The sequence below is a fragment of the Nesoenas mayeri genome (assembly GCF_963082525.1).
Source record: "Nesoenas mayeri genome assembly, chromosome: 3".
In the NCBI taxonomy this organism is placed as follows: Eukaryota; Metazoa; Chordata; class Aves; order Columbiformes; family Columbidae; genus Nesoenas; species Nesoenas mayeri.
In genome coordinates this window covers 66595809-66612305 of record NC_137544.1, presented here as the reverse complement: position 1 = coordinate 66612305, position 16497 = coordinate 66595809, and the positions used below count along the sequence as shown (strand labels likewise).

The following is a 16497-nucleotide window of genomic DNA, read 5'->3' as shown; positions in this document are numbered from 1 at the left end:
AAAATAGGTCAGAAAAACTGCATCTTAGGCTTGTTTATTTCTCTTCACTAATTAGAGAGGGAGAATTAACCAGTTCAGATGCAGATATCTACAATTTGAAATAATGTGAGATAAATTCCATGCATATTGATGGGAATTGCATTTGCAAAATACCTAGGATAAGGCGTGGATCAAAATCAGTTTGAACTTTAATGTAGTTTATACAGCTCTTGCATAAGTTAGTGTTATTATGCAAAGCAGAAAGCACATATTCTAAAATGCAATACTCCTGCAGATGGAAATAAAAATGATGGTAAAAATCTATTTAAAAAATAAAGATACTTTAAATTAAACTGATGCTTATTTTAAATATAGTAACTAGTATTTATTTTAAGCATGGTGATTGTTAATGGTAACAAAAATTACATATGAACTTTTTTTAATGAATTAATTTTAAGGTATCATTTTCCTAGTGAATCTTTTAAAACACTGCCTTACTTGTAGCATCGATCTTGCATTGCTTTGATTTCTTGCATGACTGGTAGTTCTTCCTGAGACAGAGGCTTTATTTCCACATCCTGGAGCATGCTGACAGCCTGCTGTTTGAGCAGGCCCAAAGACGATAGCTGGTGCTCCACCTCCAAAAGGAAAGTGCCATGGTAATCCAGGAGTTCCAGCAGCTCTGTTTTGGATGCCTTTTCTACAGAGCTTTCTGGTAAGCGACCTTGTAGCTGATCTATTGCTATGGTGGCTTTCTGAATCTATGGAAAGAGATGCAGTCTTGTCAATAATGAAATTAAAAAGAAGCTAGTACAACAAATACCAAAATGTGCTAAACTCAGTGCTGTACATGTAGGTGCTGTAAAACAGTTGTGGTACAGGGCTGGTGCCAGAGTCTCCATAGCATATATAAATCTATGTCCTAATGCTGCTAGATCTAGCTAGCTAGCCCTAGCTCTTCACACTGTACTTGCCAAAGGATTTTTTTGTTAAGTGATGAGTGGTTCCTCATATATTTTAGCATTTATTAACTTTATTGTCATAGGAACTAGAGCTCTCTATCCTGGGGGAAGCCCCTTTTTCGCACAAGTCATAAGTTTAACAAAAAGATTATTCCTGTTTCCAGAGAACATGGCATCTGAGCATACAAAAATGGACAACAGGTAAAAGTCAAGTAGGATATAAGAAAACAAAACTAAATACATGAGCAGTGATGGACAATAATATCACTGTTTAGAAAGAGCAACTTCATACTTTCCAGGGAAAAAAATAAAAGAGGGAAAAAAATAAAAAAGAGATGGACTTAATCTAGAACAGACCACTTCGGGAAGGGAAATATAGAGGAGAATATTCTGAAGAACCACCATAAACCAAAACAACTCTGTATTTACTATACATATGTGCATACAGAAGAACAGTAAGTCTCGGAGACACTGTGGTTCTAAACCTATGTTTTCCATGTCTGCTTTATTACAAGACCTAAGAAAAATCACTGTGATTGCTGCTATCAGCTTTCTCTACCTTAAGATGACTAAGAAGGCAGTATAATGAGTGAAAGCTATGTACGGTTAAAAAAAGGGGGAGTTACCAAGACCAGAATTTACCTTATCATTAAAGCCTTTCCATTCCTGCACTGCATCTTCCAAAATTTTCTCTTGTTCTTGGGCTACATTCCGGAGTCGTGTCCAGCGCTGCCAGACTGTTGTCATGGATCTACTTATAGTTGCCTTACTGGCATCATTGCTAATTTTTTCCAGCTGTAATGCCTTTTCTTCTAGGGTTGTGATCTTCTCATGGAAAGAATTCACCACGGACACAAGAGTCTGAAAAAGCAAACAATAAGCACTGTTTTCCTTTTTTACAGCACAACTCATAACTATTCAATACACAAGCATATAAGCCAGTTCCATCCACTGCAAAAAGGAGGTACACTGTGCAGAGTGAGGTGGATAGGTCTCACTTTATTTTTCATACACAATGTATTAGCTACAGATGCTTGAAGGACCTGGTCCAAAATGCAACTCTCTTGAAGCAGCAGAAATCTGATGTAATCAGGTTTTCTTTTCCTTGCTAACCCCTCAAAAATGAGAGAAATAAGAGTTCAGAATCCTTCTCATAGCAAAAGCTAACTTCTATTACAGTCTAAAAATGAAAGAAGCAATTCAGTTGCTTCAGCATACATGTATGCCGTGTTTATCACTAATGCCATTTTAGATGCGCAAGGATACCAAGATATTCTCATGAAGGTGGCAGACATGATATTACTGTTAGGGAAGATTCCTGCCTTCGCAGAGTCACAACTGAAGACCAGGAAGAATACTGGAAGTGTCACTAACTGCATTTATTAAGGCAACTTATTAGCACCCTAATTTTTTTTAGGTTACATTTCTTTCTTTTAGACTAAAAACCAGTTAATATTAAACCACAATCTTTCCTGTCCAAGTAAAACTAGTCCATATGACACAAAGTAGATGGATATTTCTGTTCATATGAATTTCTTGTAAGGTACACAATTTAGTGACTTGCGCACCCAAGGCTTTTAGGTTCCTTCCAGTTCTCTGCAGTTGTAAGCAAATAGAGAGATATTAAGCTGAAAAGTAATTAAAAATATTTGTCCCAGTCACCCCACACAGGTAATGTGTGTTGTGCACAACACAAACCACCTCTTGGTGTGCTATGACATTGTTGAGTGCTACAGGAAAAGATGTAAAACCTCAAATTCAGATTGCCACAGGTACCTACATAACATACATTTATTTTCACTGAAGGAAAATGATTTCATATAATTTTCAGTACCTTACCTTATGTGTTAGCAATTTCTCTTCTGCTTCATGAGAAGAAGCAGCTTTAGCTACTGAGAATTCAGATAATTTTTTCTCAGCCTCATTCATCACTTCAATAACCTTCTGTCTTGCTGTCTGGTATTCCTGCCACTCAGAAGCACACCTTAAACAAATACAGTTCCAGAAAGAACAATTTAACGCAATATCAACACATTTGAAAATCAGGAATACTATTGCACCTAGTTTTGAATGTAACTGCTTAGTTTTGCTGTTATGTAGTATTTTCCAAGAAAATGAAATATTGGGAAAGAGCATGCACAGAAGCATATGCCCCTGATTTTCAGCTGTGTCTTACAAACACAGCTTGGCATAGAATAGCCCTTGATTGACTTTCCCTCTATGACTTTGTCTAGGTTGTGTTTTAAAACCCCCTCAGACTTTTGGAATCCAGAACATTCAAGAATAACATGTAACACAATTATGCTTGTTAAAAACGTATTTCCTTTCAGTTCAAAATGTCTGCTTCAATTTAATTTGTTTCTACGGAGGTCTTGCGCCAGATGAAATAAGGGACAGTTATTCCCTACTCATCTTCTCAGTACTCTTCCAAGCTGTACATAATCTTAGCATAGCTTCCTTAAGGTCACACATCTAGTCAATCAGTGGCAGAGGAGAAAACAGAATACAAGAGCTCTGAATCCTAATATCCACTTTCTCATCAGCACCACAAACATTTTACAAAGCTCCAACTAATGTTGTGATCTCTTTCTTTCATCACCAACAAGGTGATCTTAAAATGAAAGAAAAACAAAGACGAATATACCTTTGCAACTGCTCTTGCTGGTTTTTGGCTTCTTGCTTTGTCTCTTTGGCCTTTTTCTCCAATGCCGCTACATTCTGCATCAGCTGCTCTCTTGCTATGGCTTGAATAGATGGCTCTATCTCAGACAAGAGGCCCTGTAACTCCTTCAAATGATTATTGAACTGACTTTCTGTGCTGAAAAATTCAATGTGGTTCCTCAGGTTCTCCTCAGAGTTCTCAACATCAAGACCATTTCTTGCTAAATGTAGAAATTCCTGAGAATCTTCAAGCCAATCATTTGTCATCTGCATCACTTGGTAGTATCTTTGGCAGAGACTATATAATTTATTCAAGGTAGCCTGAAATAAAAGGGAAAATTATACAGAGGGTCACAGACATAAAATTCACAGCAGTAACAAAAATAGCCTCCACTGAGAGTGGATTTTGCCCATGCTTGTTTTCTTTTCCCTTTATTGTATCTAAATTATGGGTCCAGAGAGAGACTACATGGAACCAGGTTTTCAGTGAGTTTGCAATTCTATGTGCAGGTATAAATGTATATTAAGGACGCCTTTTCCCACTTGCCTCCAGGTCATCCATGGCAACAGGCCGCAACCTGAATCATTGAAACAACCAAACAACATGATCATTAAATAAATATTTTCATGACAATTACAAACATCAAGTCACAGAGCAGTATTTTTCAGCTTTGTGAGTGAGAAACTAACGACACTTAGGGCCCACTAACCTGTCTCATGTGTATAGCTTCTTGAACTTCACCATCTAGTTCTGTCAGCTCAGCAAGAGTGTTTTCCAGGTCAGCAGGTATCAGCTCCTTTGCTTTCATATACCTCTCTTTCTCTTTGTTGCTCAGCGCATTCATTATTCTCAGGCTTGACTGCACTTCTTCCTGATGTATCTGAACCTTTCGAATTTCTTCTTGGATGCTTTGCAGCTTGAGGTCCAAACTTAATGTTCCATTAAGCTCTGTTTTCACCCATCTCAACCAGTCGAGCGAGCGGCGGATTTCTGTCTGGAAGTCTATGCTTTGCACAAGTCTGTTCTCACACTCCATCACGGTGTCACCAATGGCAGCATGCAGAGACTTCAGTTTCTCTTGCCAAGACTGCACTTGGTGATTTGCGGTTGCACAGGCAGATGAGCCAATCTGAGGAGAAAGGGCTTCTAGATGTTCAGTTATTCGCTTCAGAAGACTCCCCGAGTCTTGCAAGCTGCCCACCAAAGAGTGGTATATTTTCAACTTTTCTTCTATTGGGAGCGTTTCTTCATTTACCTTAACCTGCTCTTTCTCCACTGCTTCTAGTTGTGCCTCAAACTGCATACACATTTTCTCATGTTCTTGGCATGCTTCTATGGTGTCTTCCAACAGGTTAATTTTCTGTTCTATCTGCCTCTTCAATTTGTGATATAGTGTAACAAGTTTTAACATCTCATCTGGTTGCCATGGCTGCCCAGTGCTTCGAAAGGCCTCCTTCTTCTGGTTTAGTTCATCCACTGCTGCACCAAGGCTCACGACTTCACCTAAGAGATCTCTGTAGGTCTGCTGGAGTGATACAGCTTCTTTGGCTAAAACAGCAGCTGGAGCTTTGTCCATGTTCATAAACTGATCTTCTAGCTCAGTCAGAGCTTTATTTGTCAGCTCAATCAAAGAGGCGTACTCTTTTCTGGCATGAATTGCTTCCTGAACCTTATATAATTTTTCTTTTGCCAAAGCAGTGATGATACTGAATTGCTGAGGGAGAACGTTAAGTTTTTCATCCAGATAAGAATGATCCACTTCATTAAGTGATGGTAGGATTTCTTGGCCATCTCTTTGCAGTCCAAGTAACAGATTTTCGTATTCTGGAGATTGCTCGAGAATCTGTTGATATTTCGCCAACTGCGTGTATAGTTCAGAGTTACTATTCATTACATTGACTTCTGGGAATGTAACAATATCAGCTTGTTTCAGCCAATGGCAAGCTTTATCCAAGTCTTCTTTGAAATATTTCCTGGAAACTATATTTTTCTCTAGTTCTAACAATCTCTGGTTACATTTTTGTAAAACAGTGTCATACATATTCTGTAGTTCTTGCAGTTTACCTAACACTTCACTCTTTTCTTGTTCTGTTGCTTCTTTCATTAAATCCCGTCCTTGAGCCCACAACCCCGTGACTTCGTTTTGATAGGCCTTCAGGTTAGCCTGGGCATTCTTACAAGTCCTGATCTGTTTGTTCACATCTTCTGGCAACAGACAAATGTGTTCTGGAAACATTACCTTCTTCTCATGCTGGTGAATTTGGTTTGTAGCCTGAAAGACTGCCATAAGAAACTGTGTCTTCTCGGAAAGTGCTTTATTCAGGTGCTTTCTCCTCTGGCCAACCAGATTGCTGAGACAATCTACATGGTGCTGTGCATCAGAAAGTGCTTTCTGCAGTTCGTGCCTTTCATTGAGCCCTAGGTTGGTCATTACCCTGTCAGCATCCTTCACAAGCATCTTCAGAACAAGTTGTTTGGCTTCAAGTTCACTGCAAATGGTAAGATGATCCATGAGAAGACTCTGAGCCAAATCTGGAGGAGGACTCTGCTTAAGAGCCTCTGAGATACTAGGTTGCTGCTCCTCTGCCCATTCCATTAGTTCCTGAAATTTGGAATGCACTAAGCTGAGCTCTTCTAAGGTTGAAACAGAAACCTGAATTTTCCTTTTGACAAGGTCCTCCAGTTGAGTCCAGCGTTGCTCAAAATGACTAAACTGCTCCTTTACTAATTCTTTGTCATCAAGGTTCAGATGTTCTATCATCTTCTGTTTCTGATCTTTCAAATCTTCCAGAGCAAATCTTCTTTCCTGCAGTGCCAGTGCCAATTTTTGCAAAGCTTCAAGGTGTACATTTGTACTTTCAGCATCAGATCTGTTATCAAAATGGACAGGACAGAAGTTAATTATTAGATACTATCTCAGGAAAGTCTTTTAAAAGAGGTCAGGATTAATTTTAAGCCTACTATACACTGAAATCAATATGATATAAATACCCACAGTTTTTAGATTCTTTTGAAGATACCAGTCTTGAATATTAACTAAAAAGTTCAACATTTTCATTCCTCTCCCTTTCACCTTTGATGTGGCCATCAGGCTGACAATGCAAATTAAAATTAATACTACAAAGCACACTGGTTATATCGCACTTATGAACAACAAGTACTGAGGCTAAAGTGAATTTTGTTCCGTGACAGTGATAGCAGCAGTAATAGACTCTCACAATTTTACACTCAGCTTGTATGATATTCATGCTATTCTAAGCAGCTGCAATCATATGGTAGCAGAAACTAAACACTAATATAATAGTCTAACAGATAAAACACCATATCTCAATGAAAAACACACATGAAACACAGTAAAGACAAATGAAAGGTTCCAACAAAATTGTCAAAATACTTGAAATATCAGAAAATGGTATACTCTGAGATGAGATCAGTTCTTGCCTTAAAGACAAACACCGAAGATCTGGCTTCTCAAATTCTCTTTATTTCAATACAAGTAATTGTACTATAAGGGAGGCCTGCTTTTAATTAAGCATGGAAAAAGGGATTTTTAGTGCATCCAGCTTAGAGTCACTTTGTAAACAGCTCTTTCAGCATATATGCACTAAGTCAGCTTTGTCTGTGCTACTCCTTTTTTTTTACCTGGCCAGGTTGTCCCACTCTTTTGTGAGCTTTTCCAGGAAGACTTCAACTACATTCATGCGGTCATGGTAATCCCCCGTCCTCTGCAGATCCTCCTCCCTCTGTATGAGCAAACTGTGTGCCTGAAGGCAGAGGTCCAGCCACTGGTTGCTCAGCTCTCCTATTTCTTTGTGTTCTGGTGACTCCTGCCCTTGGGTTAGTTTGTTCATCTTCTCAGTCACAGAGGTAAGGGCTGACTGCTTAGACTGCAACTTCTGACTGAATTCCTGAAAAAGATACAAGTCAAAATCAACATGGTGACAGCTGCTCAAAATTAAAAGATGTAATTTAAATAAAAACTCTGAAATAAATGAATAGTGTAAGAACTAATTATCTGTCCAGGTAAATGTGCAGATGCAAACTGGAAGATGTGCCTTCTCCCATCCCCTAACCTTTCTCTTCATCTTCTCAGGTGAGGACAGGTTTGCTACAGATGGGAAAGGAAACCAGAGCAGTTTCCAAGTGCCAGTGACAAACAGAAATCATGATCAAGTCACACCTTGTTGTCCAGGCTTCTGGACTAGCACAGCTGAAACACGTGAGACAGTCTGGATCTCATGAGAACTCATTTAAACAGTACCGTTTCTAGGTATTTTTTTTCCTTTTCCCTTTTCATTAGAAACTAAACATAAGAAGCTGAACCCATGAGTCAGTGAGCCCCCACATCCACACTTTGTTTTATTCCTACTTGTATAAGAGCAACCATTACTGCTGTCACTATTGAAACAAAGCCAATGATTATTAAGGTATGATTGCTATTTGAGTTAACATAGGAGGAACACAGGACATTCCACATAAATTTGAGAAGAAACTTCTTCTCAGTGAGGGTAACAGAACACTGGAAGAGGCTGCCCAGGGGGGTTGTAGAGTCTCCTTTTCTGGAGACATTCAAAACCCGCCTGGACACATTCCTGTGTAACCTCATCTGGGTGTTCCTGCTCCAGCAGGGGGTTGGAGTAGATGATCTTTCAAGGTCCCTTCCAATCCCTAACATTCTGTGATTCTGTAATACATTCCAGTAAAGAGTCCCTCTGCACACACTTACCTGACTGAATAGGAAGTCACAGAGAACAAAAAAAAAGAATATACGAAATACTGACAGCTATTAATAAAATTAACCAAATATGTTTCAGCCCTTACAAACTGTCTAAGGTAATCTTTTCCCAAATTGTATTTCCAATAACTGTAATTAAACAATGTGCCCAGCTCCAGCACTTTGCTGGGATGATGCATTTGCAGTGACGCTTGGTAGGGTGCTACTGCCCAGCTCTGCCTCATTCCTCTTGGTGACTGCATCAAATAGAGCTAGGCATCTTCATTTACCAGAGAAAAAACAAGGAAAAAATACACATTGTACCACATCTGACAGTACAGCGGGTGCCTGCCTTTCATAATGAACCAACATTCCTGACTGAAATAGTGAAGAAATACAGACTCCTTCTTTCTGGACTCTAATGATAGCTGGTGTAACAGCTTTCAGCCCACCTTGTGCTGAGGTATCTTCAAGGGCTATGACTTTGTTCAGACAGTTGTGTAGAACAGACATGAAGAGGAAGAGCTGATTACTTTTCACTTAACTTCTGGCATATCAGAAAAAGAATACAAGCAAAGTGTAGACCAAAAACGCAAAACCCAAGCATTTAATCATTTATCAGAAAAATAATCTGATTTCCCATTTCTTCTTGTTGCTTTCCTGATGTTTATGATACGTGCAGAATGGCCATTAAAAAAGTCTCATATGTAAATGAACGAGCAAAGATTTGAAGGTATTTATCTCACTATTTAGCGTAAATTAAATTGTGTTTCTATCACACCCATTCTCCAGTGATTTTCAGAGTCCAGCAACATTGAGCAGTTTCCTACACCAATTTTGAAATAGATCTAAACAATTAAAAAAAGAACTTAGCAAGCACAAACTGCAGATCTTCAAGTAGACTGTGATCAGCAATTAGCCTATTAAAAGTGAAGGCAAATCAGAACAGTAGGCTGAAAACTGTATACTTTAAAAAAAACAAAACCAGAAAACTACTAAAGTGCAGTGTTTCACTTTCCGTGTCACCCTTTATCATCAGTAAGGAAACCCTCTTTCCTCTGTCTTCTCTGTTCTTGCATGGAACATATTAGCATTCTGTGCAATATGTGCATATAACATGAATTACAATCATATCATCCACAGGATGAACTTCTTCATTACCTTCTACTCTTAACCCAAAGTCTCTTTACCTTAACCTGGAGTACCATATTCTGGGCAATGTTTAACTCCAATTCTGCCCGTCTCCTTTTCAAATTCTGTAGTTGTTGATCTGCATTCTGGAAATATATCCAGAGGTCAGCCTTTATTTGTTTGATCTCTTCCCAGCCTTGAGCCAAATACTGAGAGTGCATTATCTGTTGCTCGATCTAGAAGAAAAGAAATGAAGAGGTAATGCTTTAATGCAGCTATTTTTGGAGAATGAATACCATTCTCCCTCTGAGTACAATACTGTACTAACAGCAAATTTCCACACTAGATTCTGAAGAGGTTAATATTATTCATAAAATGAGTCTTAATCTTTAAAGGTCATAAAAGACCTATCAAAGGAAGGTTGTGGGGGAAAAAAAAAGTTATCCTTCACTCTTGAGGGAAGCAAGTATATTTATGAGTGTATTTCAATATATTTATGAGTGTATTTCAAAGTACTCTCAAGTCTCCTGTTAAACCTTAAATTAACTGTGTGATTTAGCCTATTGCATGCCAAGAATACTGCTGGACTGTGCCCTACATGTCTTTGCAATGATCAAATAAAAGCTTAAACTAAGTACTTTCTTTTAATTTGCTTACTCCAGTTATTTTGCCTATATGCCTTTTGTAAAACACCAATAAGAAGAATGACTACCGGATCTGAGCCCATCAATCACCTTAAACCAATAGTCATACAGCTTCTTTTCCTCCAAATACAGCAGTAGGGCGCCTTTAAGGTTTAGCCACTCAATCAGCTGAATTTATCTCAGCACTGTACTGTCTGTGGTTTCTTAAAAATGTTTCCCTGCTTTATAAATAAGAGGATAATCTTATTCTGATGATTGGGATGCTTTTTAGCTATTCAGTATCTGGATTGCCACTTTTTTATGGATTACTTGGATCTGTACAATTTGCCTCTCTGGTATGGGATACTGTTACTGTATATATTAGTTCTTTTTACTCATGATAGAGTAGTTTCAAAAGTTTGGTGTTGTGTGCATGTGAAACTAAATTTTTCATGTTTACAACAGGAATGCTCATACTGTTTCTTTTCTAATAACTTATAATTATAATTTTATTCTAAAACCAAGCATTAAGTTACTTTAAAACTTAAAACTGAGGTACACTTCTATAAATTCATATGCTGAAATAGATGCACTCTGGTTTATGAATCGAACCACCGTATTTTTAATTATGATTATATAATAAGAACATGCCTACTGCTGAACAAATAATAACAATAAAATCTGTCTAAGCTTTAATAAAATACAGAGAAGAATAGATTGAATTACTTTTTATGAAAAAAAAAATTGGATCAGGTTTTCTTCCACAGGATGTTATTTGTGTGGCTTTAGACCAACAACTTGTAACATTACCTAAGTACCGTTAGAGACCTTTGTCATGTGTCTTTGGATTAATACCATGATGCTAATGTGTGGAATTAAAACAAACAAACAAAAACATACACCAAACAAAACAAACAAACAAAACCATAAACCAACAACAACCAAATAATTCAGAAAACAAAAAAGAAACCACCCATGCAGAAAAAGAAAAACTAGAACTATTCCTAAAAGAAATACTTAAGATGAAAGTAAGAAGGCATTTCTTTAAACCATTACCCAACATGACCTTTTTAAAAGAGGATAGATCAAGGCAGTTAAAGCTCTAAATAGGATTAAAAGAAGGTTGTTGTGGTTATCTTGTACCATTTGTTTTGTTTGTTGAATATCTGCCGCTGTACTCTTCACTGTGGCATCTGACAGATCACACATGGAGCACAGAAGATCCAAGTAAGTATTGGCCTGTTCCTGCAGAGCCCGGAAATGTTTTACCTGAGGGAAGACAATTCTCAAACTCTGAGACTGTGGAAATAATCTCTTATTACAATCATGCATTTTAGTAATTATACTTTAGCTTACTATTTCCAAAAAAGGAAATGTAGACATACACTCTTTTATTAGGTAAGGCTGCTTTATAGTAATGGAAAAGAGTAACTCTAAAACACTTGATTAGCATCCAGTTACCAAAGCACTTACTGAAATATGCATTACTTAGATTTTTTCTTTAGCAATAAAGCATTAGATACACACAGTCATAACAAGGTCACTTACTATCCCAAGGTGAAGGAAGCAGCGTTTTATCCAGTTATTAAAGTGTCACGCTGCCTATACCTATGCCCTATAGAGGGTCTTCTGAAACCCTCCTAATGTCCCCAATATCTACAATTACCAAGATCAGACAACATGACAGTGTTGTGGGATTTTGCTCCTGACATTGCCCCTAGGATGAAAACGTTCCATATCCCCAAAGAAAATTATTATATTAGTGTTGACAAGCAGGGCAATAACATATCTCCTAAAGTCCCAGAGAGGAGGGGTGAGTGACCACCTAATGCAGAGGGCCAATGGTAGGTCCTTGTGGGCAGAAGATTGAAGACAACACCAGTATGCCCTTGTGGCACCCTCAAATTACTGTATTAGCAAAAATGCAGAGAGCAAGCTATAGGAAGTGATTATTCTCCCATACTTACACTTGTCAAGCTGTCCCTGGTGTATTTGGCCCAGTTTCCCTCTTCCCTCATAGAACAGATATTGGCAAACTGGTGTAAGTCCAACAAAGGGCTGGGGGGGATACAGGGCTATAAATATGGGATTTGGACAGGTCTGAGGGTACTGGATTTGCTCAGCCTGGAAAAGTGAGGCTAATTGCAGTCTGCCATTACTTAAAATGATAGGGCTCAGGTGGGGACAGTACTGAGAAGACAGAGCCAAACTCTTTGCTGAGGTGAGTGGAAAAAGGACTAGAGGGTAAAGTGAGAAGGTGCAACAAGAAAATTCTTCTTAGATATGAGTGAAATTACTTTTCGCACTGAGAACAGTTAAGCTCTGCAACAGGTCCCTAATTTTCAGGGGTGGTCAGGGCCCTCAGTGCACCAAAAGGCTCTGCAACCTCTGTCCCACTCCCCTTGGGGTTTGGCTGCCTCTGCTCAGGGCCAGCCTTGACTTGGCTCAGCTGAGACCTTGCCAATGGAAAAGTGTTCAGAAGCCTTTCCTCTCACCCGAGATCTGCATGTAAGCTCAGGTTCTCACCCAACCTATGGACCTCACCTGAGCTATACTATAGGTACATCTGTGCCTGGCTGATCCTCTTGGCCACGCCTTGCTGCTCTGACCTTCTGTGTCCACCTGCGACTGGCTTCATCCCTACAGACTTGCCTGGTGATCACCAGATGGTGGCTGACACCAAGGGGACTCTGCTCTCCTCATCTGCGTGCTGCAGTTCTGCACGTCACTGGGAAGGTGCCATCCTGTTGGCCCCACTGTCACCCCTTGGTTTCTCCCAGCTTCACTGCCATGCCCCTGCTCCACCTGCCTTTGCAGAGCTGCCACCTGTAGTATTTCAAGGTCTCTATTAATACACATGGTGGATGAGACAGCCTTGATTTCCAGAATTTTTAGTATCATACCAGTTTAATTTGAAAGCAAGGTACAAATCAAATGTAAAACACATTAAGTTACTAAGAATAATCAAGAAGCAAAGAAAACATTCTTAATGACTAATGTGGTCTAGATGCATTTCTATGCTCTTAAGCTGAAAAATTGTTTTAATAGCCTGGTTACAGACTCTGCGCCCACAGTATTATGAAACCAGGTTTCATATAGGAACATTAATAGACAGATTGACAATTGGACAAGTAGAAGGACATCACCTCTCTGCTAAACACATCTGAGCAGGTTTATCTAATAAGCCAACTTGTTTTCAGGTAACGTATTTCTAAGCATTAAGCAGAGCTAGCAGAAGTCCTTTGTGATTTTTCACCTACAGTTATTTTTCACTCAAGATATTCCTTTTGGAGCTGGCAATAAACAATGAGCCTACACAGCTCCCTGAGAAGGTCAGAGAGAGTATCTTACCTGAGCTCACCTCACTAAGGATAACTGAGCATTTTCAAGTGCTGAACTTTTACCTGTTTAACTGCATCTGCCAGGCTGAAAGGTGGCCACATAGCTGGCTTTAGCTCTGACTGCACTGTAGACAGCCAAGTCTGGCACTGCTGTAGGGTGTCCTGATGATTAACATGCTTCTGGAGTTCATGTTCCAAACTCTGGTACACCTAAAATAAACATTTTATAAGGTTAATGCATTTTCAGATATCACTATTGGCTCTCTTGTCCCAGCCTGAAAACTGCAGATAAGTCAGAATTATTAAGGCTGTGGTTATTTTAGCCCTCATATATAAAAGTACCAAGGGAAGACAGTTCCTTAAGCTCTCACTACACCTTGCACCTTGTGGAGAAGATGGACAATATCTAAGGCATGGTTTCTGGAAAGGAAAAATAAATATGCAAATCAAGAACACTGTCTCTTATTTCTGTATTCTTCAACATTTTGCCATTGATCTAGTATGAGGTTTCACCCACCTCTACAGATCTTCTTGCTGACTATAAAGTCTACTTTTTTCATTTAATTTTTTTTTTTTTTTTTTTTTTTTTTTTTAGATTATGCCAGCTTGATCTGCTAATTGGATTAACAGAATGACCCAGCTAGCCCTTCTTAAGTGTAGATTCTGGTCTTACTAAGAGAGACAGTATTTCCTAGGACAGAATTAAGACCTGTTATGCACACATGCAAACTACTGACACTAAGAGTGCAATTTGCTCCCTAGTGTTTGAAGTAGGAACAGTTCTAATTTCTTTGCTACAGCTCCTCAGAAGCTAATGTAACATTAAAGTAGTGAGGGTGTGGAGAGACTAAGAACTGACAGGCAGCCAGTCTTCCTGGCTGCAAGGACACATTTGGATCAAGAGGAATTCAGCTGTAGCACACTAATGATGAAATGCTACATCAGTAACTTGGAGGCTCACTAAGCCATTTAAAGAAACAAGTACTTATTGAAATAATAATGTGTGTTATTTTCTTAAATGGCATACATACACTTTTGAAACAAGACTTACTCTTTGGGCTGTACTACATATGGCAGAATAGCTGTCCTTCGTCCCCTGAAGATGGCTTTGTATGTTTTGCTTAAATTTTGCTTGAAGATGTTCTGTGCATTGATTGATCAAGTAATCACCTTTACTCTTAAGATTGTTCAAACGATCTTCAAATCCTGCAATTTCTTCCATGATAGCCTAAGAAATAGGTAAAATACTTTTGAAGAAATATTTTGAGTTTAAAAAGTGTTCTGCTTTACAGCCTTTTAAGTTAGCCTTTTTTTTTTTTTTTTCTTAAACAATCTTTGTTTTCAGATTTGGAAAAAAAAAAAATCAGAAAACATGTATGGCTTTAGTCAAGCTATTAGAGTGCAGACTCATATCAAAATCATTGTCAAAAGTCTGTACATAGATATCCCAGAGAAACATCAGTAGCACTGTGATAATGTGTCAGCATTAGATGCTTATGCCCCCCAAAAAACCCTTAATCTTCCCAAGAGGGCTAAATCTGATACTGAATCGTATCTTATTCTATAAACTCTTCCACTGTAAACAGTTCTTTACACTGGCCTTGGTGGAGGTAAGTTTTTATCCAAGGAGGTTACTTAAATAACACACTAATCACAATTAGTTAAAAGATTTCAGTATTCTTTCTTGGAATTTGAGTTTCAGCAAGAGGTAGGGAGAGCTGGATTTTTCTTTATCATCTAGAAAGTACTGCCTATCAATGTAGCGAATGATTATCATTAATAGCAACCATAACTATATCTTGAACAAAAGCAATGGAGGAAATGTTGCAGGCTAATGCGGGAGGAGGGGGGCAGGGTGGATGGACCAAGTGGGAGGGTGGGCAGAGCACGGCAGAAATAGAGGGGAAAAAAAACTTATCCTTAAAAGCATCAGAGCAAAAATTCAGACCACTGTACTACAAAGCTACTGTGCAAATACAGTCTCATCCAAGAAAAAGTGCTATCAACAAGGTAGATTTTTTTAACTGTATTAATGACACTGATGCTTATTCACACAGTTAGCAGTAAGAGGAATAAAACAGGTAGATGACAAATAACTAGAGCTCTGCAACAGAGACAGAAAAGCAAATAAGAAAAAAATCTATTTTACTGGACAAGGGAAGCTTATCCAATAGCAAACCCACCTTGTGGTTAGCTAGTTGCTGAGTGATTATTTCAAGATTGTTACTCTCCATGGGGTCAGGGCTGACCAGCCTGCTGGACATATGTAATAACCATTTCTCCCCTTCTTGCAAATCACTGTTATAATCCTCATGTTCTTTTACTCTCACCTCTAAGTTTTCAACATATGCCTGCAGGTCCACAAAAACCAAAATTAAATATTCAGGTAATTACAAGAATAAATAAACTTCCCAAACCAAAACTCACCAAGAGCTTGAAAACATAGTAAGAGAGTTATCTTCTACATTCATATTGCTGTGGGGTACCCTCACATGACTAGACTGTTAAGGTGGACACCAAAGGGATTACTTGTGTGAATGAATGCTGCAGTACTGAGCAGTATTTTCAGTCCAGATGAAATACCATACTTCGAAGACTGAGGGAAACACTGAGGATCTCCTCACTTTAAGAAAAGGAACACTCTCAACTCAACATCAAGTTCACTCAGAAACAGTTATTATAAGCTCTTTTAAAGACTGCACATGTCCTACCGAATGTCATGGCTGGATCCCTGCTGTTTAAAGCCTCTGCACCTACATATTGCCTGTGATTGTAGCAGGCAAATTCAGAATGTACACACTGAGCTAAAAATGTATTTATTCTTTTTAAGAAAGATTTTTCATAAACTTCTCTACATTTAAGTCATCAACATTACATCTAATGCAACAGATATCAGTTCTGTGGTATAGATCAGAAGAACGTCTGTAAATAAAAATCAGACGTGAAAAAAATAAAATCATCTGTTATCCATAGATGGACTGGTAATTAAAGGTACTTAGGTCAAACATAAGTACTAACATGGTCTGCAGAGCTTATCCTTGTTAGGAGTATAACCTATTAAAAGCTTTAGGAATAATAATACTTT

General features: G+C 38.5%; 1 protein-coding gene across 1 annotated transcript in view; it reads right to left on the bottom strand.

Annotated features, from left to right (window-relative positions):
• Positions 1–473: 473 nt before the first annotated feature.
• LOC308038660 (nesprin-1-like) overlaps positions 474–16497 on the bottom strand; it is a gene marked incomplete at both ends in the record, with an annotated part of 37752 nt that continues 21728 nt past the window's right edge. The window contains 10 exons of the mRNA XM_080341437.1: positions 474–740; positions 1584–1802; positions 2781–2925; positions 3586–3923; positions 4313–6473; positions 7246–7511; positions 9508–9684; positions 11215–11340; positions 13476–13622; positions 14464–14640. Of these exons, the coding sequence (XP_080197563.1) occupies positions 474–740; positions 1584–1802; positions 2781–2925; positions 3586–3923; positions 4313–6473; positions 7246–7511; positions 9508–9684; positions 11215–11340; positions 13476–13622; positions 14464–14640 (4023 nt within the window). The remainder of the gene's footprint in view (positions 741–1583; positions 1803–2780; positions 2926–3585; positions 3924–4312; positions 6474–7245; positions 7512–9507; positions 9685–11214; positions 11341–13475; positions 13623–14463; positions 14641–16497) is intronic.